Source organism: Poecilia reticulata, chromosome 4 (genome assembly GCF_904066995.2).
Source record: "Poecilia reticulata chromosome 4, P_reticulata-male-v2, whole genome shotgun sequence".
NCBI lineage: Eukaryota > Metazoa > Chordata > Actinopteri > Cyprinodontiformes > Poeciliidae > Poecilia > Poecilia reticulata.
Genome location: NC_088833.1, coordinates 33,140,927 through 33,164,649, shown reverse-complemented (window position 1 = coordinate 33,164,649; position 23,723 = coordinate 33,140,927). Strand labels below are relative to the sequence as shown.

At 39.1% G+C, this 23,723-nt stretch overlaps 1 protein-coding gene across 4 annotated transcripts in view; it reads left to right on the top strand.

Moving 5' to 3' along the window:
- The window catches only part of slc5a9 (solute carrier family 5 member 9), an 88,872-nt gene that overhangs the window by 49,422 nt on the left and 15,727 nt on the right, over window positions 1–23,723 (top strand). For 3 of the 4 annotated variants that reach the window (XM_017304328.2, XM_008408151.3, XM_017304329.2), the window contains exons 7-10: window positions 6,752–6,832; window positions 7,029–7,234; window positions 21,345–21,480; window positions 21,752–21,859. In XM_017304328.2, the coding sequence (XP_017159817.1) occupies window positions 6,752–6,832; window positions 7,029–7,234; window positions 21,345–21,480; window positions 21,752–21,859 (531 nt within the window). The remainder of the gene's footprint in view (window positions 1–6,751; window positions 6,833–7,028; window positions 7,235–21,344; window positions 21,481–21,751; window positions 21,860–23,723) is intronic. The other variant, XM_008408152.3, reaches the window with a different exon arrangement.

Below are 23,723 nucleotides of genomic sequence, written 5' to 3'. Positions count from 1 at the left end.
GGCTCACAAACTCATGCTAATGTACATTGTGGACTACCAGACCGACAGAAAGTTTTTGCATCAGGACTCGAAAACTCCGTCAGTGGGGTATCTGTACAGGCGATGTCAGGTATCCTGATCGTGTTTGTGGAACTAAAATTCACAGATTTCCAAAATCTGAAACGGAAAGCCTTGCTTGGATTAAAGCTTGTGCACGACCGCATTTGCAGCTCAACCGTCATAGGATCAATAAGAACAAAGGATTGTCTGCTGGCATAAGTATTATTGCTTTGCTTTCTTTGCGTTTAGTGAATGAAAAAAATAAAGTCAATAATAAACATATCCATTATGAAAACCTTTTATAGCCAAGTACAGTATAATGGCAGTACCGATACAACTTCTACATCCTGAAGCCTGTCTGTTACAGCTTTACGTTAGCAGAACAGATCAATATGCAATGTGTACCGTATCTGACATACATTAAAGATTTTATTTCACCTGAAAAGGCTTTTTACTAAACTGTAATCGTGTTAGCCACGCTAGCACCGAGTACCACTGAAACATTTGCAAACAAAAGAAATCAGTCATTTCAAAAGTAACCCTCTAAACCATGAATGCCCGACTTACCTTACAAGAACAGTAGGCATCAGTGATCTTGTCCACAGCTATATTTATGCTGAGTGTGTGAGGATCTGCTGTTTTCCTCATCGATCGGTAGCATTTAGCTGTGACTCGCACAATGTTAGAGGCATCCTGTGGCTCAAACACCTTGATGTCGTCCAAAAAAGATGACATGAACTTGTTGGTTCCTCTGTCCATTGTCGTGGCTGATATTTTTTGAAAATCCGGCAGAAATCCAACACTAATCGATTCAGAAATACTCTGTAGAGAGTCAGTTGAAACAAAATATGCCATGTTTAGACATAGAAACTAAGTCCCGCGACGCTTTGTTTGTGAGCAATGCAGTTACGTGGGACGGTCAAGGGGCGTGTCTGGGCGGAACTTGGTAAGGTCCATCGAAGGGCATTTGGAAGCGGATGACAACGATTTGTTCCTTTGTTTTGTGATTGAAGTTACTAATTTGTTCTTTTTTGTTTTTGATTTACTAATTTCTTTTGCATGTTTGGAATAATTGATCTCGTCTGTCCTTTTTCCTTTTGTGTTCCATTTGTTCCAGGGACCGTGTAGTAGGCCTGAAGCCTCGTTTTTAAAAAAGAAGAAATGTTTTAAAGAATTGTTAAATAAAATATTGTGCACTGCTAAATTTGTGTTCGGGTGCATCTTGTTACTTTTAAAGATCTCCACCTGCTGGTCACAATAGCACCAAATTAATACCTACATTTATAAGTTTCACTGAGTTAATGCAGTTATGGATGACATGTAAAAGATTAGTCTTTTTGTCCCCCAGCGTTGTATGCATGCGCGAAATTTCCGTACGTCCAATCATAGGCGTAGGAAGCGGGGGGAACATGTCCACCCCAATATTGGAGAGAGTCACATTCGTCCCCCCCAATAATTTCACTGCAGTTGCGAAGAATTTTAAAATCTTCCACTCGCATGCTTTTATTTTGAAGGCGCACAACAGCGCATTCAGCGGAGCGCTTCCTGCCCCCTCTGAACAGCTCAGAGTAAAGGCAGCAGCAGACGGAGTCAGAAACTCCATTTTAATGAAGTCAACGATCTGTCAGGACGTTTGCCATGAATATCGCTCGGTTATAACACCTTGTTGTCAGTTTACTTTTATATATAGAACTAAATCTTTTTGGTTAAGCCGTTTTAATTCTGGGATAGTCACATGCTCAAAATTTTACTGTTGTTTAAAAGTTAGCTAGTCTAGTCAATGATTTATAATGAGACTGAAACATCAGCAAAATTAGCCTTTTCATTATTTAAAGTGAGCAACACCTGATCATACTCGACTACTTAACATGTATTTATATTATATTATTAAATATTTAGGAGAACAGCAGTGCTAGAATGATGATGAAGAAAGGTGAAGAAGCTCTGTTGAGGTATTCATTTAGTTTATTGAAATATGTATTAACCGTTTTTAATTTTTAAATAAACTATTTTATTATGAGAGGAGCAGGTCAGGGAAGACATATGAGACCCAGGTGCAGTTTCAGATTGTGAAGATATAAAAATTATATTAATTTCAATAAAACCAGAAAGGAGAACAGGTGGAGACTGATGTCAGGTTGATTTATTTCAACATTTCAATATTTTTTTCCATTATTTCCACACTATAAGGGTAATGGTTAGGAGACAATAAGAAAAGTGCTTGAGGAGAGGTTTAAAAATAAATTAGTGAAAATGTTTGCTACACAGTAAATAGAGTTGAGATGTATAATAATGTATACACCTGAAAATTAAGTTTAAATTCTCATTCTGTATGATAAAAGCATACTTTTTATCTTTAGTTCACATTCTGACACTGTACATTACTGTAGTGTCTGTTGTAAATCCATGAATCCATGCAGGAACATCAGGCTGCAGAGAGTTAGAGGGAGACAGAGACAGAAACACATAACTAGATATTTTGGTTAAATATTTGAGGCTGAAAATGACAGGGAAAATAAAACATTTAGTCTTTTTGCTTCTGTTATTTTTGGCTCATGTTTGGTAAGTTACTGAATGCAGAGCTGGAAAGTGAGACTGAGTTAACAGTGAGGAGCTAAGGTGTTTGTTAGACGTGAAAAGTATAATTTTTATTTATTTTGTAGATCAAACTGTTGCACTGATGTAGAGAGTTCTTAAAGAAGAACGAAACTTGTTTTTTAGATTTTATTTTTGTTGGTCATACTGTTGTATTGAGTTTAAAACGGTCAAGTCCTGTTTTATGAGCCGTTTTCTACTTTGGTTTTAGAAAGAGATAGAACCAATTCAATTACCAGTCAATTTATATCAATGCATTTTGACCAATAAGATATATCAGAATCTGGTCGCCTGTGTGTGCTACCAGAGTATGTAGCTTGCTAGTTGCTAGAGGCAAATTCTAAAGTGAGTGTTCATCCTGGAATGACGGTCATTATACTATGCATAACTTTAATCTGATTATTGGATTGTAAATAGTAACATGTTAAAATACTTGTTACTGAAACAAGGGTCAGATTAGAGTAACGCATTACTGATGTGTTGATGGCATAATAGTTTATGACATTTCTGCTCAAGCTATTTACTGATCTGTCAGGTTTCCGATATGCGTCCCCCCAATGACACTCGTTCCTACGCCCTTGCGTCCAATAACATGCATGGTGTCTAGGTCATAAGTCAGTGCCCCACCAGCGATGAACCTCACCTCACGTCACTGATTTCAAATATCAAATTCTTTGAGTGACATATTAGAGTAAATTTTTTAAAGTTTAATTTCTGCCCATTGGTGCATGAGTTAGTAATGTAATTCAATGCCAACAAATAAACCTACCATTCTCTGACTGGATGTTGATTGCAAAGCTTGGTCATAAACATTAGCCTGCAATATTGACAAAAAGCAAAAACAATACAACAGTTTAATAATTTAAAATAGAAATTAATATTGTTAGAGATAAAATTAAGATTATTATTTATGAAACCAACGTGAGTTTGTTTATATATTTACTGCACTGTATATAACTGAACAATTATAATGAATAAGCAAACTTACCACCAACTAGCAGCCTTCGTCCCTTCGGGCTCCTTTGTGACCCACATTTAATTTTCATCGGTTGTTGTCCAGTTGTGTTGTCGTCTAACTAGGAGTAGGACGTCACCAGCTTGAATTTACCAAAATTACTAACTATTATCAAGACCCTCTCTACTTTTAATTCAATATTATGAGTGTAAAAATGGCGAATTGGAACAGCGTCTGTTGTCCTATCATAGACATAATATATATATATATATATGATCTTACACCATACATCTGAAAATGGATTGGGTAAAGACAGCTTCCGTGTTTTTGTTTAAAAAATTTGAAAACAACACATATTTGGAGAGATGTAAAACTGAAGATACCTGCTACATTTATTGTTAAGCCAAATATTGTTTTTGTTGTAGCACCTCTGTCCCTAAAGTGTCAATGTTTGATATTTTGAGGCATGAACACATTAGTTACTTTGTTTTATAACATTACATCAGGATTATCTTTTTTTATTCTTTGCCATTTTAACAAAAGTAGTAAAATATTAAGACACCTAAAAAGGCATACTTTACTAGCCTAAAGCAGTGGTTCTTAACCTGGGTTCGATCAAACCCCAGGGGTTCGGCGGAGCCTCTGCCGCGGAGGTAAAGACACACTTGCGTAAAGTCGTGATGACGCCCCGCTTTGCCATCACTTGCTGCAGAGAATCACGTCACATTGCTTAGCCAATCAGTGCTGCGGAGGAGCACTGATTGAAGGAGTTCGACATTCAGCATGGATTTGAACTTGTGTCTTTAATTACTTCAGCAAAGCTCAGTTTTTACCAAATTATGTAGCTTTCGGTGTACTTCTAAATCTGCTCCTTAATCGCATCTTTTCGGGGTTGGTACTGCCTCTAGTGGCAGTAGCAAGTGGTAACACTAGTGGCGTGGGGGTGGCAACACAACTAATTACATTACTAAATCAGAATACCGCAAAGTCTTTATTATTAATTTTTCATTCTCTTAAAAACGTAGAGCTAATTAAATGATCTAAACAAGACCTTAAAGTGGTTCCAGTTTCTCTCGATGGCCAACCTGTTGAAACTGTGGCAAATTTTAAATACCTTGGGTCGTTCGTGGACAGTCAGCTCTACTTTGCTGAAAACACTGACTATATTTTGAAGAACTGTTCTCAGAGACTCTACCTTTTAAGACTTGGTGATCTTGGGTAACCCCAACTAGAGCCTGGTTGGAGGAAAAAAAATCATACTTTATTTATCACTACAGAAGTGTTCAGTAAATGCGCATATGAAACTGGTAGGCTTGGTACCTCAAAAAAGGTTAAGAACCACTGGCCTATATACACTGAGATGTAATTTAAAACATAATGAAATAAATAATTTAAAGTAAACATTAAGTGAATTTAAAAAAATTCTATTTTGAGCATATATATTTTAAAATATACACAAAATATCTTTGACAGATATTTTAAATATACACCTGAGCAAGTGTATATTTACACTTGAGCAAATACATATTTTGTTCACTTAAAGTATACTTTAATATATTTCTTAAAAGTGTATTTTGGTTTAAGTGTGTTTAAAGTTTTAATTGCGAAATTGGTACAAGCATACTTCATATATATTTATAGGTAGTACATTTAATACTTATGTGACCTTGGGTACAGCTTTAGATCCTCTTTTTACCAGATCACAGATAAGTTTGTAAAAATGGACAGAGGCACTGCTGCAGATTACAAACAGTTTATTGAATTCACAAACGTTTCATTAACAAAAATAGTCACGATTTTTTTATTATACGAAGTGACCACTCTAAAAGTGGGAGTCTATGCTGGCCCTGGGATCCTTAAAGCCGAAAAATAATTAAAACCCATTTAGAAAAATTAGACTGTTTGGGGGAGGAATAATAAGAAAATGCAAATACAACTAAATGCGCCCAAGCATTCCCCAACAAAAGCACAATCACATAAAAATCCCTGGTGAATAGAGCAAAGAAAAGAAAAACTCCCCTTCCACTAGTCGCAATCTAAATAAAACAGCTTAGGACCCAGGGGCAGCATAGGTCCCAGTTTAAAACAAGCCAGAAGGCTACAATAGAAAGTCCCTTTCCCTAAACAAAACCAAAACAAGAAAAGTTGTTTTAATCAACAATAACCATCTAAAAATTGAAACAAATCAAAAACTGAAACAGTAGAGGGCCAACCTACACACAAAAGAAATCAAGTTAGACAAGAACATTAACCAGCCAGATAAATCATAAGAAAGAGCCCTTACCTTCTCTAAAGTGAACCCAGTAAACGGCGTCTTGACGTCACTCTCTAAAGCGCGTTTCCTATAACAATAAGTGGTGGAATCAGACAAATTCTAAACTCACTTCACAATCAATGTTAAACATACCTTTGCATGAGTCATCAGCCTGCATCTGATCTCCTCAACGATCTACCGGCTTTTAAATGTAAATGCCGATTACCTGTCTTCCTAACAAGCCAGCTGCTCTCTGTCACAACGTCTTCCATATATGGACAAGAGGAAGAGGGCGCAGCAGCACACATTCGGGGAGACAATATGCCCCAGCTACACTTAGTATATTTAAAAAGTACTTTCACAAATGTAAGTATGTTTGAAATATACTAAAGTATACTTTTTTTTACTAGGGTAGACATACACTCAGACCAATAGGAATAACTGAACCTAGAATAACAAAATAACTAATAAACATAACTACAAACACTATGGGGGACGGAAATAAGGAGAACAATACAAATCTAACCAAAATAAGTTACCTCAAATAATGAAACTAGAATAACCCTGAAATGAAAAACTAAAATGAAACTGAAATGCCCAAAAAACCAAATCCCAAACCCAAAACCCAGAGTCCTGACACTGTAGTTCAGTTTAGTGAATTACAATTCAATCTAATTGGAGTCTGACAAGTCATGTTCTAATCTTTACCAATACTTGTTTGGGAAAATCAACAAATGACTTGATCCAAATGTAAGTATTCGTCAACCTAAAGTCAACTCAACATAGTTTTTATTTACTGATGATGGGGACCCAACTGCAATTGCTTTTATAAGGTTGCATAATGATTAAATTATTTTCACAAAACGTATTATTCAGTGCGATACAAACTCAAATCTGTATATCTGTAGGTGGTTTGGCAGCGGTCATCTACACTGATGCACTCCAGACTTTGATCATGGTTGGCGGAGCCCTTTCGTTGATGTTTATGGGTAAGACGGACACTGCTGCCTCTCACTACATGCTGTTTTTTAAATAATGGTTATAGTGCAAAATAATACATGCAAAAGATGAGCTCATTTAGCAGATGTCTTATGTGAAGACATGGTAATTTTTATAGAGTACTGTGCAGTATGTGATTCAGAAAAGTTATTGTCTTTGTATGGCTTTGGTATCTATATTTTTTAGCTTTCATTAAGGTGGGCTGGTATGAGGGCCTTGTGGATCGCTACATGTCAAGCATTCCCACAGTGACGGTTGAAAACACGACCTGCCATATTCCTCGTCCTGATGCGTTCCACATGTTCAGAGATCCTGTGTCAGGAGATTTACCTTGGCCAGGGTTAATCTTTGGCCTTACTGTGTTGGCTACATGGGTCTGGTGTACTGATCAGGTAACATCATCACATCCCTACACAGCTGAAGTTCATAGAGATGTCTTGCTAAGGGACCCTTTTACGAGTACCAGGTGTCATAGTGTGTAGATGGTTGTTGTAGGACCCAAACGCAGGAGACAGAGGCGTCCAGTGAATTAGAAGATTTAATAAAAGAACATGGAGAAACAAACTTACAAAAATCCAAGGGAGCCACAGCAAAAACCCATGGAAAGAAAAGTAGCGGGGGGAACACAATAACATGAGACAGAACTAGAAAGTGACAGAAGACATAAAGATCTGGTGAGTAATGGCTGAAAATGAGAAGCTTAAATACTGAGGAGATTTAATGCTGAACAAAAAAATAGGGCTGTAGTGATACAATAATCTCACAATACACAATATTCTGCTCACGACACAATATATATTACAATATTCAGCAAACGATACAATTCAAAACACTTTTGCGATTTTCTGAAAGATTTTATAGGGACAGAGTGATTTTGGTGACATTTTGTGACTTACAGACTTGGATTGAATTAATTTAACTGAAAACTGATTAAAAGCACCAACTACACAATACCTGACTCTGGTTGGACATGGACACTGACTTAAAAGTCGACAGCTGGACAAAATGAATCAAAGAAGTGGTGAGAAAACATGTTTTTAATTGAAACAGTACAAACTGTAGCTTACATGCATTTGTAAAGTAAATAAAGTGCACCAAGTACCCTGCTGTAAATAGTTTAATACCTTTTTAACCTTCACTTAACATCTGAAGGAATCACTCTAAGCACTTGGTAAGCAAACAGTAATATGGCTTCTCTAAAACAGTCTATAATTCAAGTAATGAAGAACATTTAACTTCAAATGCACCCATCTTAGCAGAGCAGCTTAAGGCCTGTAGCTAGACCCTGACTAATAAGTGAACTCTAAACAAAGTCTACTCTGCAGACCAAGTGAGCTACATTCTCCTCAGATTTTTGTTTAGAAATAGAATCTGATGGACGTGCTCTGGGAGAAGTGCACTTCTCTGCGCAGTGATGAAATCTCCAGCGGTGGAGAAGACTCTGGGGATACACTGGTGCCAGGGATGCAGAGGTACCTTTTGCTAAAAGGTGTGACAGGAGTGGATACTCATATTGGTGCTCCTTCCACCAAACCAGTGGATCCTCTTTTACTTCCAAGAGATCTGCCTCCCTTTAGCGGGTCCTCTGCTCTTTAGCCTGATCCTCTTGTCTTGGGTCGTGCTGCACCACGATATTCGCAGCCATTACACTGCCCGCACTTCTTCCGTGTAAATCAAGTATCTACTAGGCGGATAACTTGGCAGAAATGCTCTACAGTGACACTAGTGGCTGGATGACCTAATCACTCTCCCGGCGATGCAAGCAGTGAGTGTGCAGGGTGACAGTTGGAGGTTACGATACATGCGGATGAATATCGATATTTTTTAAGAAAAAAATATTGATATATATCGCAAAATCGATATTACACAGACCTACAAAAGAACTAGGCTGATGAACCATCTGATTGCAGGTGCAAGTAGAGGAAGGAGGAGGCAGACCGGGGAGAGAAAGTGACAAGGAGTAGAGAGAGTACTGTAGCGTCCCGGTTGAAAGGATGGTCTCTCAAACTGATGGTTCACGTTTCTTTATTCAACAGCCTTTGTACATGAACACTACAAAATATAAGAGCTACAAAATATACAAATAAAATACCATTAGTAACTCTTAGTGGTTACCTTAACCTATGAATTCTTTACATTATGTGCTATAACTATGTTTACAATACATGTATTCATTTAACTCTAACATTCCTGTATTATAAAATAAAATAAAACGTATTTCAACTGTTTCAACTGTTCAACGGTTAACCAAATATTAACACCATCTAATGGCAAAACATCACCACACCAGTGGTGGAGAAAGTACTCAAAAAACTTACTTAAGTAAAAGTACAGATACACAGACAAAAATGTACTTAAGTAAAAGTCAAAGTACCACATTAACATTTTACTTAAGTAAAAGTAAAAAAGTACTGGTTTTTAAAAATACTTAAGTATTAAAAGTAAAAGTACTTGCTGAATGAATTGCCTAATTACTAATATCATTAAGTGAACCAATCGTATTTAATTTTAATATATCAGAAATGTGCCATTTTAATGAACAATGCCACAGATAAAGCCTGTTTTTATTGAGTTTATTCTGTAATATAGTTTAGACTTAGATATGTGATTCTATGCATCATAATTTCAGGGATGGAAACATCTCGTCTCCTGTCCTAACATAACATGAACTTCACTTTTTTTGCCACACATTTATTTTGAAAGAATCCAACTGGCAGAGGAGGACATGGAACCAAGGAGCCACGTAGCAGAGTTGTAGTCTAGACCACAGAACCCAAGACCAAATCAAAACCAGCACCCCGTGCTACATGACAATAAAATTAAGTGCACCTATCAAAATTGCTTCTCAAATTGATCTGAAAGATTCACTTTCCCATAAAAACACCTAGATATTAAATACTTAGAGCTGAAATAAATTTAACCAGTGACAATTCAAACTCTTCTTCATTCTGTTTTGCTTTCATCTCTGTGCCACAATACACAGAGGTCTCCTGCCATCCCTAAAGAAATAACGCCCTGTGCGGTTGCCCATATTGCCAATGTCAGAAATAATAATTGTCTGCACCATTAAACATAGCAATTAACAACGCTCAACTATCAACACTGCTTAAGGCTCAATAAGCAAGAAGTAACCAAGCAGGAGGAGCACCGTGACTGTTCTCATCCTCCCTCCTGCTCCAAAGTCTGCCACCATGACAGGTGACGAAAACAAAGAGCAATGAGCATGCTCTGTGTTCCTACGTTCTTGTTTTATTTATTCGCCAATTAAATATAAAGATATTTTAATGAAATAAAATAGCTTTATAGCTACTGCAGTGTACGCAGAGCATTACAAGAACAAAGAACGGCTCTCAGTGAGGCTTCAGCACTATAGGACTTGGTCAAGATCCGTCCAGAAGAATCGGATCGTCCATGAATGTCATATTACTATATTGCACTTTGGTCACAGCGTTGTCCCATATATGCAACACCTCAGTCAACACCTCCACACAGTAATTCAGCGCATGAGTGACAACTTTTTTTCATGGCAGATGCAACATGTGTTTCAGTCAATACAGCTAGCTTTGCTAGCATCACGTCCACAGATCTTACCTTTCTTTAAGCTTTCCTTCCAAGTGACGCTAAAAATTGGACGAAGTCCCACCGTCTGTGAAAGCGAAGCGCTGCTGATTTTACATGTCACCATATCTTATGATTTATGCAGCTATTATATTACTCCCGCTCAGAGGAAACCACTGCGCATGTCTGGAGCTCCGCTTGCGAGTAAAGGTGGAGCCGATGGGTGACAACAGACACCAAGTCACGTTATTGCTGGGATTTTACGGCGCCACCTTAAATCCCTAAGCTTCACATTTTAACGGAAAAAAGAGCAACGCGACTTGGATGTAACGAGTAACGCGACAGTTTGTAGAAATGTAGTGAAGTAGAAAGTACAGATACTTACTGTAAAATGTAGTGGAGTAAAAGTAGAAAGTATCCATTATTAAATCTACTTAAGTAAAGTACAGATACACGAAAATTGTACTTAAGTACAGTAACGAAGTACTTGTACTTCGTTACTTCCCACCACTGCACCACACCCAATACATACAAACTCATCAAAACACTCACTTTGTTCCTTCATCAACCAAGCGCTAACTAATTGATTGTCTAGACTAGCGGTTCTCAACGTGGGCGGTACCGCCCCCCAGGGGGCGTTCAGAGGACGGCAGGGGGCGCTGGCGGACATTTTTACAAAAGGGGGGCGCTGGGATGCCTTTGGGGGGCGTTTACTCGAAGGTAAACTTTACACCTTAAATGCACAACAATACCAGTTTAGACTTTGAGCAACTTGGTAAAACTGTATTGTGTAACATTAAATCATGCTTGGCTGCAACTGTATCGATGGCAGCTCTTCTTCTATTCAGTGGTTTTAGCTTCATGGCGCAGCTCCGCTCCGCATCAGTTCAGCGTTACACCGGCTGATGACGCTGCTGTGATTCACTTTGTCTGGTATTTATGTAGGCTACGTTTTGGCAGTTCTGTGATCATGTCATAGCAACAATTTATATTAAAAATTTTTTTATTTCCGTTTGAAAGCTGCCCGCTTCCATGGAAGGACAACAGAAAATCGCTCTTATAAACATGTAATTACTAAAATCACGACTTTGTATCCCTCTGAAAAATGAACCCATTTAAATAAAGAAATCCCTCCATGGGTGATACCTCGATAGAGAGCCTTCATTTTATAGCGTTAACACGGTGCTGTAAGTGGTCCGGTATGAAACGGTTTTGATAGAACAACGGTACCACAGCATTTTTAATTTCAATAATCAGAATACCGAAATTGTTTCCGTTGTTTTAAAAGGTTTATGTCAGACTGCCTTTCCCCCCATCGATGTTTCCCGACCGCCCTGCACCTTAGGGAGTTAAAAATAATAATTAAAAAAACGCCGCGCACATTGCGCAAAACTCTGAAACATGAGAAGCGGGCAAAACGGAGCGACGAACTAGATGTGAATTATGGCATAAAAACAGAGAATCCGACGCTGAACAGTGAAAAATCAACACATGATGTGAAACACATGACGATTAGGAGGTGCAGCAGGTGATGAATGAATATTACTGGTGGTCAATAAACGATCAAACAAATCCAGCAACAGGAAAGAAACTAAAGTGGACATAGCAATAAACCGAGAGGATAATACTAATCAAAGGAAACTAAATGGAAATGAATGAAGATCAAAATGCAAGAATAAACTAAGAAACTAAAGTAAATAAACTGGTATGGCAAGACCTTTCGAGCAATAATTAATACAGAGGACTGTATGGCAAGAATAAACAGACACTATTTCCAGATAAAAGGGGCGAAACTACACATTATTTATGTGGATGCGAAAACATAAATCGCCCCCCCCCCCTCCTCCAGACGACGATATGTTTAGGGCAAAACTCGCTACATTTACCCCGTTATGTGCGCGAGGTGAAGGAGCGTAAGGCGCTGAAGTGTACGGGAAACATAATCGGTGCGCCGATTCAAAACATCTACAATAATGATAGTAACATTAATAATAAAATAATTGTCAGTGCAAGTAGCCTACAGATTCTTTGGTGGGGGGCGGTGAGGGACCTGGATAAAGGCTAGGGGGGCGCTGGCCCGAAAAAGGTTGAGAAACACTGATCTAGACCTTAATTTGACTACTCCTTAATTATCTCCTTTTCACTGCGACCCGTGCGCTCTCTCTGCACGATGTCCGAGCAGTCAATTGTCAGTTATTGTCTGCAGTTTTGTGTCAGTCATTTAGCAACCTTGCCCTTTAAAGCCCTTTCAAAATAAGAGCATCGGCCACAAAACAACAAATACTTCTTAGTTAGATGAGGAAACAAAAAATAAAAATAATAGTCATTTACACTCCCACCAAATCATTAGAGCTTAAATTAACAAATGGAGTGACAATTATTTCCTAAAGAAGAAATAACCTGTAATCTTTAACCTTTATTAAAACACACAAAAAAACACAGTACAAAGGAAAGAATGCAACTTAAACTATAGAGTATAGTTAAACAGTCTCTAATAGTAGAACCAGTTTCTGCACTGGGCGTTCCACTATAGAAACTTTACTGGAACATTGTCCTTTCTCTCTCTTCCGTTCTCCAAAACGAATCTTCACATTTCATACAAGTCCGTCCTTATCAGTTACTGTGCTTATCACACGTGCTAATCTCCATTCATTACGAGGTAAGTCGTCCATCTTCTCCATGACAACATCTCGGACCTTTCAAGTTTCTTCTTGGAGTGTGCCATTTCTGCCTTGTTGCGATGTTGGATAGATACTCCTTTTTCCAACGTGACCAAAACTGCTCTGCTAGATATTGCACCCGCCGCCACCTTTTCCATGCAAGACGGAAGACGGAAGTCTTCCGTCTTCTTTGATGAATTTACCTGGAGTAGGCAAGGTTGCCCATGACTTCATAGTGAGCAGGTGATTTGGAGTCAATGGATCGGGACTGTTTGGGTCACTGAGGTTATCCACTGTAAGAGGTCTGCTGTTCACAATCAACATCGCTTCATAAAAGAATGTTCTTAAAGTTCCTGCCTGAAGAAAGTGAAACTCTTGAGCGTAGAATATTTCGAACAGTTCTGATTTGTCTTTCCCATACGCTTGAATGAGGAGTGTGCATTTTGAAGTCACTGCTTTTCGGCTAGAAATGTGGTAATGCAGTTAGTCTAGTTGTTTTAAAGCTTTCTGCAGTTCATTTTTAGCTCCAACGAAGTTGCTTCCTTGATCACACCTTATCTCGCTGACTGATCCTCTTATGGCTATAAAACAACGGAGCGCGTTGATAAACGCGTCTGTAGTCAAGTCGTCTAGCATTTCTATATGTATCGCTCTGCAACATAGACAAGTAAGAAGAAGTCCATAACGTTTATGCACCTTTCGAGTTTTGGTTATAAAAGGACCAAAACAAACCATTCCACAGAATGTGAAGGGTGGTGATGGCTCTAAACGTGTTGTTGGTAGATCAGACATTTTCTGTTGTTCTATTCCTCTTCTGAGTCTACAACACTTTACACATTGGTGTATAAACTTTGCTTCGACTTTGTTGATGCCTGGAATCCAAATTCCATTTGATCTGATCTCATTAATTGTCAGTCCTTTCCCTTGATGTTGCACTTTATCATGGAAATGAGCAATTAGCAGTTGAGTGACATGGTAACCTTTTGGAACTATTATTGAATGTTTCAGTGAGGAAGAGAAAGAAGCATCCTTTAACCTTCCTCCCACCTTAAGGAGTCCATCACTACCAAGAAAAATGTCCATTTGAAACAGTTTGTTTTTATGAGGAAGAGCCTTTTCATGTTTCAGCATCCTTATCTCCTCTGCGTATTCTTTTACTTGTACGTCCTTCAGAATAACGCTTTTAGCGTTTTGCCTTTCTTGTACTGTGCTATGACTTGTTGTTTTATCTCCTTTGGCACAACGAATCAGTCTAGCAATGGCTTGGGTGGCTTTGTACCAAGAAAACTTTAACTTGTCTGCCAAACTCTTTTTTTCTGTTTTGAAGGTGCTCAGTGCTTGTGTCTTTTTAACTTCTGGATCTCCGAGTGGCAAATTTACGTCTATCTTTGCAGATGGAGGAATTTCTTTGTCCCACAGAAGCTGTGGCCCTTTGAAACAGTCAGATAAAATGAGCTCACTTGCACTTGAGCCTCGTGAGGCAATATCTGCTGGGTTTTGTTCAGAGGAGACATATCTCCACTGCTGGGGTGTGCTGTTGAGCCTTATCCTTTGAACTCGATTTGAAACAAAGGTATGAAAACGGCGTGCCTCATTATTGATGTAGCCTAAAACTACTTTAGAGTCTGTCCAGACATATTCATCATTCTGTGTCAATCCAAGCTCATCCTTTAATACGTTGCTGGCAGTAATGGAGATCACAGCGGCTGTCAGTTCGAGTCTTGGTATTGTTGTTACTTTAATAGGAGCAACTTTGGTCTTTGCTGTAACCAAAACACAATGCACCTTAGCATCTTTGTTTGTACATCTTAAATATGAACACTGACCATAACCATATGAACTGGCATCAGAAAAATGATGCATCTCTGCTTTTACCATTTGGCCAAAGTCTTTAGAAATGTAACAGCGTGGTATTGTTATTTTCTCCAAGTTCCTTAAGTCATCCTTCCATTTCTTCCACATTGGCCTTAGTTCATTGGGAAGGGGATTGTCCCAGCTTGTACCTTGTTTGCATGTCTCTTGAAGTACTCTTTTACCTGTGAGCACAAAGGGGGAGATGAATCCTAACGGGTCGTACAAAGATGCAACTATAGATAGAATGCCACGCCTTGTATCAGGTTGGTTGTTGGGGCTAAAGCGAAACCGTAAAGTGTCAATGTGCCAGTGAATACTTAGCACTCTTTCAAGTTTAGAGTCATTAAACGCTAGGTCACATGCTTGCTGTGGAGAGGAACAGCAAGCCTGATAGTGCCTCTCCACAGTGCCTCTGATGGTGGAATGCTTTCTAACACTGTTTTGTCATTACTTACAAACTTGTGTAGTCTGAGGCCACCTGAAGCACAAAGTGTCTGAGTTTCCTGGATGAGCTTAATAGCTTCCTTGATGCTTGTAGTACTCGTTACCCCGTCATCCACATAGAAATCTTTCATTATGAACTTAGATGCAAACTGGGTCTTGTTTTCATTTGTAAGATGTTTTAGTTCATAATTTGCACATCCTGGTGAAGATGTGGCTCCGAAGAGATGCACCTTCATTCTAAACTCTTGGGGATCAGTGTTTGAGTTGCCATTTTTCTACCATAAAAATCTTAAATAGTCTCTATCTGCTTCGTGCACATAAAATTGATAGAACATTTTTTCAATGTCGTATAGTAATGCAACTTGATGTCGTTGGAATCTCATTAGAACACCAATTAGATTGTTCACCAAATCTGGGCCTAACATCAAATGAGACTATTACCTTTGTATTTTGATGAGGCGTCAAAGACTACTCCGAGTTTGTCTGGTTTTTGAGGATGATGTATTCCGTGATGAGGAATATACCACTTTTCTCCTTCTTTTGCTTCATTGTGAACTTCCTCTGCCTCACCATTCTCTATGACTTTGTTCATAAACTTTACATATTGTTCTTTGTATCTTTGGTCTTTTGACAGTTTGTTTTTGAGGCTTTGAAGTAATACAGTGGCCATTTTTTATTGTCTGGTAACTGAGGTCTTTCCTTAAATGGAAGTGGCATTTCATAATGTCCTTCATAGTTTTTATAAATGCCTTGCTCTAGTGTATTCAGAAAGAGAATGTCATCTTGAGACACTGATTTGTTATCCTTGTTATCATCCTTAAAGTCAGACTCGAGAACCTTGAGTGCGTCAGCGGGAGTCATTAAAGCAGTGGTTCTTAACTTTTTTGAGGTACCAAACCCCCCAGTTGCATATGCGCATTCACCGAACCCTTCTTATTCCAATCCCCCCACTCCCCGACACACAAAATACTTTGTGGTATTCTGATTTAGTAATGTAATTATATTAGCTGTGTAACCACCCCCACACCACTAGAGGCAGTTGCAACCCCGAAAAGATGCGACTAAGGAGCAGATTTAGAAGTACACCGACAGCTACAGAATTTGGTAAAAACGGTGAATTTTGCTGAAGTAATTATAGACACAAGTTCAAATCCATGCTGAGAGTCGAACTCCTTCAATCAGGGCTCCTCCGCAGCTCTGATTGGCTAAACAATGTAACGTGATCCTCTGCAGCAAGTGACGGCAAAGCGGGGCGTCATCACGACTTTACACAAGTGTGTCTTTACCTCCGCGGCAGAAGCTCCGCCGAACCCCTGAGACCGACTCACCGAACCCCTGGGGTTCGATCGAACCCAGGTTAAGAGATGATGTGGGCCCTGTGACACTCCAACCCAATGCTGTGCGGACTGCATAGGGTTCACCTTCTTCTCCTAAGATGACCTGCCTTGGAGCTAATGCCTTGGAACAGTTGTAGCCAATTAACAGCTTCACATTCTAGCTGTGGGGGATCTCATTCACTATTACCTTGAGATGACCCCATTGCCTTGCCGTTTCACAGGAAGGAATGTGAGAGCGATTAACTGGCATACAGTCTTTAGTGTAAGCAGTCGGAGTTCAATTATGTCTGAAGAGTTGTATCCTCTCACCTTGAGACCTGAGACACGCTCGCTTGGCACAACTGCATCCTTACCAAGCATTGTAGTAAGTTTTTACCTTATGGGGGTTGCCTTAGCTTTGAGATCATTAGACACATTGCGGTCAATGAACACTGTATCCCTTTGGGTGTCCAAGAGTGCATAAACAAGTCTTTACCTGGTTGTTGCTCTGAAGAAACCCATACTGGTACGATAATGGAGGTGCTTATACATTGTTCATTGGTTCTTGCATTGAGAAACAGGGTTGTTGCAGTCTGTTCCGTGCTCATTTGAAATTGGCTTCTCTGTGATTTGTCGCTGTCATAGTTAAAGTCGTGCAGACAGGGTGTTTTTTCTTGCATATTTCACATACATGTCTAACGACATGTTTGAATGAAATAAGCAAATGCTCTAAATCCTATTGAGTCATTTGTTTGCATCTTTGGCCATTTTGCTAGTCTTTCCCTGTACGCTTTCTGTACAATAAACGGATGTCCATACCTTTGGTTGAGGCGTTCCCACGCATCCTGATAGGCATCACTGTCGTTTCTGTAGAAGATGCCATCAAGTGTTGGTCGAGCTGAACCCCCTACATATTTCCTTAAGTAGTGTAGCTTGTCTGCACTACTTAATGTATGTTCTTTTTATCAATGAGTGCAGCGAATGAAGCTTTCCACTCGATGAACTCTATTGGATCGCCTGTGAACGTGGAGGGCTCGGGCATTGGCAGTCTGTTCATGGCGACACTGTCCTGTAATGCTTGGGCTAAATAAAGTACATCTGCTTGAGGAAGTGAGGTGGACACAATATTGCTGTTAGGGACCTGAATGGGAGCAGAAATTATGGAAGCCTTCTGAGCTGCTCTGGTACAGTCAACGTGAACACTGCTCTCACTCCATCTCCTGGTCATAGGTTATTAATCTAGCTTGTGCAGCCTTTAACTCATTTTCAGCCTTTAATCTCTCTAACTCACGTTTTTGAGATTCTAACTCATTTCTCTTTTTCTTCTAATAACACTTCATACTCTGCCTCCTTGGCCGCTAACTCTGCTGCAGCCTCTGCTCTCTTTATAGGTACTACTGACCTTGTAGAGTTTGAATTACTGGCAGTTGAGCGTTTGAGTGTGTGATGGAAGAACTGTAAATGGATCGAGCATAATCTGGATCAAGAAGTTCACGTAGACGTGCCTTCACTTTCCCACTGTCATAGTCATATATGCCTCAGAGGCTTTCATATGCAACTGATAATGTCATTGGTGACTGCTTCGCATGCATCTATAAGTCGCCTTGTGTCACTGCAGGGAGTAATGATTTCCCTTATTTCTGTGTATAACTTTATGACATTATCTCTTTCCTTTTCTAAGATGTCCATGAGTGAAGCAATTTGACTGTTATGTCTCCTTTCAATTGTTCTCTTGTTGTATGTACTTTCCTTTTCCATTGATCATAAACTTTGAGAAGACGTTTCTTTTTTGTGGGCTTCCTCCTCCTGATATGCTCGCATTTTTTCTGTAGGCCTCCTTTGACGAACAGAGATTTGAGCCTCCTCTTCTTCATTGACCTGTAGGTCCTTGGTGTACTTTATTTCCTGTTCAGATGCTTCCATGCTTGATGCTGAAAGTGGATTGAACTTCTTAGCTCAGGGTGAAGCTCTTCTCAGCTTGGGTCAGGCCCTTACTGTAGCGTCCCGGTTGAAAGGATGGCATCTCAAACTGATGGTTCACGTTTCTTTATTCAACAGCCTTTGTACATGAACACAGAGCTACAAAATATACAAATAAAATACCATTAGTAACACTTAGTGGTTCTAAACTTTTACCTTAACCTATGAATTCTGTACCTTATGTCAGGGGTGTCCAAAGTCGGTCCTCGAGGGCCGGCATCCTGCATGTTTTAGTTCTCTCTCTGGTTTTTCACACCTGGATCAAATAATGGCTCGTTAGAAGCCCTAAGAGGAATATTGACAAGCTGAAAAGGTTGTTACTACCACCAGGGAGAGAACTAAAATGTGCAGGATGCCAGCCCTCGAGGACCGACTTTGGACACCCCTGCCTTATGTGCTATAATTATGTTTACAATACATGTATTCATTTAACTCTAACATCCCTGTATTATAAAATAAAACATATTTCAACTGTTTAACGGTTAACCAAATATTACCATCTAATGGCAAAACATCACCACACCCAATCCACTCATCAAAACACTCACCTTGTTCCCTCAGCCAAGCGCCAACTAGTTTATTGTCTAGACCAGTGGTCCCCAAACTTTTTCCTGTGAGGGCCACATAACTATTCCCTTCTCTGGTGGGGGGCCAGAGTCAGTTTGTAACAGAAAAAGTGTTACACGTTTATCACCTGCGCTGCCTGAAATTGTTGGGGGGGGGGGAGGCGGGCCGGATCACTGGTCTAGACCTCAATTTGACTTAATTATCTCCTTTTCACTGCGACCCGTGCGCTCTCTCTGCACGATGTCCGAGCAGTCAATTGTCAGTTATTGTCTGCAGTTTTGTCAGTCACTTAGCAACCTTGCCCTTAAAAGATAAAAGCATCGGCCGCTAAACAGCAAATACCTCTTAGTATTCTTTTGTTTCCTCATCTAATAGTCATTTGCAAGTACATAAGGGATCAGAAAATTAATCCAACACTGAAGATTTTTCAATTTCAGCTTTTGTTTCCCAATTTAAATAGGAAACATAACTAGAATCACCAAGAACTACAGTGAAAACAAGGTAGAACCATTAAGAAAAAAACAAAACAAAGACAAAATCCAAAACTAAACCCCAGATCCTAACAGGTGGAAGCTAAATCTGATTTCTCAAAAGTCCCAACTTATGAGTAATTTCCCACCCACAGTTACAGTCACCTCATTCATCACTTGAAACCTAGTATCTGGCCAAGCTTCCATTAACAAGCTGCCAAACACCCTCACTCTGTTCTTTTACTGCTCTTTTAAAAAAAAAGATAAACCCACCTTATAATATATCTGACCAATCTTGAAAACCAAACTTAACTTTTTATTTTTATTTTTTTACCTTAATTGACCCAACTGAAAAGAGATGCACAAGAAGTTTGAAAAGAGAAGGCATCTTAATAGTTGGCTCACTGTTCCACATTGTAATTTCATTAATACAGCTGTAACAATTGTGACAAAGCTTTCCATAAAAAATTGAGTTCCTAACTCACCTGATGTCTGAACTACTTTTTTTCAGCTTCTGTCTGGTAAGCAATGACTAGAAAAATAACTAAAATACCATTACAACAGCTTAGTGTGGCACCACAAGGGTATAAATTTTGATACTCGGCCCTTTAAAGCAGGAGACGTCAACAACGCCACCTTGGAAATTGCACCTAAGGAAATAGATCACCAGTAAGGCACTTAAGGTTAATTACCAATGAAAAGACTTTATTCCACAAAATAATGCACTTTATTGTTGGTGGTTTTAAAAGACAAAATTTTCAGGAACCACAATGGGAAAGGAACAGTACGGAGGCTTACCAGCAGGGGGAGGAGAGTCCAAATGTGGGGAACTGGTATTTAAAACAAATGAATAAATCCAAATAAATCACCCCAAACACCTGTGAACAGACAATCGTGAAGAAACCCCAACAACTGTCACTTGCACAGCACACAGGTCCAGGCAAATACAGGCATGAAGAAAACAGGTGAGAGAGTCTCCCTTTACACTAGACACCCATTAGGAGGTAATTAGGGGCCAGGTGTCCTCAATCTTGGGGCAGGCTTTATCCTGCTACATTCACATTAATGAAGTGAACTAGATCAGAGACTACAATCTGACATCAACAAAGGGTGAGGCAGCTGTTCCGTGCAAGTAAGAAGGTTTTTGACAATTTTTGAGAAAAATCTACAGTAAATTCCCAGTTATGTAACATGTGGCGATTTGGTGATTTTACATCAATTTTCACTCAAGAAACTGGAGGGACTGATTGATACAATTTGGCAGTAAACAGATAAAAACTGCATTGACTTGATTGATAATATAATATTTAAGCACACTTAAGAGTTTAGTCTAGAATCTAATCTAGAGGGCCATATAAAAAGCTTGGCCTGCAAAGAGGAAATACATTATAAACACAGTGTTTAAACTAAGGTGAGAAAAAAATCAGAACTGTGTGAAGTATCGACTGTCTAAACTCTAAAAGGCTGCTTTTTATTACGTAGAAAAGGCAACAATAGAATTACTAAGAGATTAAAAAGTTTAAAACCTGGACACGAAAATAAGTAATCAGAAGATAAATGAAGTAAGGAAATAAAAATCAGAAGTTTAATGATTGTTTAATGGTGAAAAAAATATGATTCTAACTTTATGCTGATGCATGTTTGAATGTGTAGGTCATTGTTCAGAGGTCACTGTCAGCCAAGTCCTTGTCTCATGCCAAAGGAGGCAGCGTTTTGGGAGGGTACCTAAAACTGCTGCCCATGTTCTTCATTGTGATGCCTGGCATGATAAGCCGAGCACTCTTCCCAGGTAATTCTGTCTGCTTCTCTGTGCTAAACTTTTATGTCATTTTCTTCTTCTGGTTAATAAGACTTGGCATTGGACAGTTAGTTTTAGACATGAATGTGCTATAAGTAGTTTTAGACATGATTGTGTTGAAAGTAGTTACTCAAAGATGAAATTTAATTCCATCAGTGGAAATGAAAGTTAATTTAGTTAAGTTGGAAAAAATATACCCATAACAATTTATTTATTTATTGTTCATGCAAATATCACTATATTTCCTCTTCTCTGTTGGTAGATGAGGTTGGATGTGTGGATCCAGCACTGTGTCAGAGAATATGTGGAGCATCCGTTGGCTGCTCTAATATTGCTTACCCCAAACTAGTAGTAGAATTAATGCCTATTGGTGAGTCACAGAGAAACACATGCACCTCAGATACTGTCTATGGGTGCGTTCACACTGCAGCCTGAAGTGACCCAATTCCGATTTTTTTTTAAGTAATGCGACCTGTATCCGATCTTTTCATGGCAGTGTGAACAGCACAGGTCGGATTCTATTTAGAATGCGACCCATATCCGATACGTATCCGATTCACATGCGACCTAACTTCCAGGACAAACGTCACTATTGTGAGCGCAGGAAGAAACAAAACAACCATGGCAACCCTGGTATCCATGACAACCATGGCGGACAATAATGCGGAAGGCAGTCAGTGGAGAGAAAGCGAGGTATCTGACCTAATAAATATATGGGGGGATAGGTCTATCCAGTCCAAACTGGAGGGATCTTATCGGAACCGGGCGGTTTTTACTAGCATTTCGCAAGAAATGACCGTGCGTGGGTATAGACGTTCCTGGCTCCAATGCCAAAGAAAAATGAAGAGCCTCCGTAAAAAATATAAGGAGGCTAAAGACTCAAACAAACGAAGCAGCAGTGGACGTGTCACTTGTCCATTTTACAACGAGTTGGACCGCATTTTAGGAGACAAGCCCAGCGTTCAACCTTCGGACCTGCTGGACAGTTGCTGTGCCGGAGAGGAGCAGGAGGAGATGAGCCCAAGTCCTGCAGCTAATACAGCTGGTCCAGCTAGCAGCGCTAGCGCCGATTCAGGTGAGATATTTACAGAGGACTCATTAAAAAAATTCAGTTTTGGAAATTTTATTTACCCCGGGCTTTATCCTTTGGAATGTTTCTGTCTGAAGCAGCCGGGTATTAACTCACAGAAAAAAATTGTTACAAACTTTCTTCTTCAAGTTACAACTTTACAACTTACGCTATTTATTTTTTAAAAACAGTGATGCAACACGCAGCTCAGATTCTGTAAAACTTCTGTGCCTGAATAAAGACTAGGCAGAATGTCTTAAACAATCACATTAATAAGACAAATAAGATATATTAAAGAAATGAATAAAAGATTGTTTTATCCATAGCCTGTAATAATTTAAATACTTCTAGGGTGTAACATATATTCATTTTTTACATATCATGTGTATTTACATATTATGTTTATAAAGGTGATGGGACACTTGCCTCTACCTCAGAGGAAAGTTCTTCAACAAGTGAAGATACAGCCTTTAAAGCGGTACATCTTCCACATCCACTGGCTGTAAGATACCATTTATTTTGTCCAATTATAAACAAACCTTCTACTAACTAAACTGAGGAAGTATTTTGTTAAGGGTGCTTAAAATTTATTTGGTATTACCATAAATATAGTTTGAATTGATTGCAGTTTTAAAGTTTTTCTAACTATAATACAAAAGGATAACATGTAATGGTTTATCTGATCTTTCTCTTAATACAGCTACTTCTGCCACGAATAGAAAAAGAAAATCCAAGCTGGAGGCTACTCTTGAGGTTTTTGCTGACAAGATCAGTACTGCCCTCAAAAGTGAAGATGCCGATCTTTTGTTGAAGATGCAAGCAGCTCAGCATGAGCATGAATTTAAAATGTTCACTATGTTATCACAGTTCTTGGAGAGATCAAACCACCCTCCACAGCAACCATTTTACCACCCTCACAGCCTTACAGCCCAGGACAGCATCCTGCTCACCGTTTCCTATAACTTCTGCTCCATCTCCCACCATTGCTGTGTCCTATCTTCAAGACTTAAGTTCACCACTGCCCTTCAACAATGCTCATCCACATGCTCAAAATCTCCCTCAGCCCTTTTTCCAGACACCAGCTGATATGCGAGCTTATTCTCCACCCTTTCAGTTTCAAGATGAGGATGAAATTTAAACCAACTTGAAGTATTTTTGAACAGTA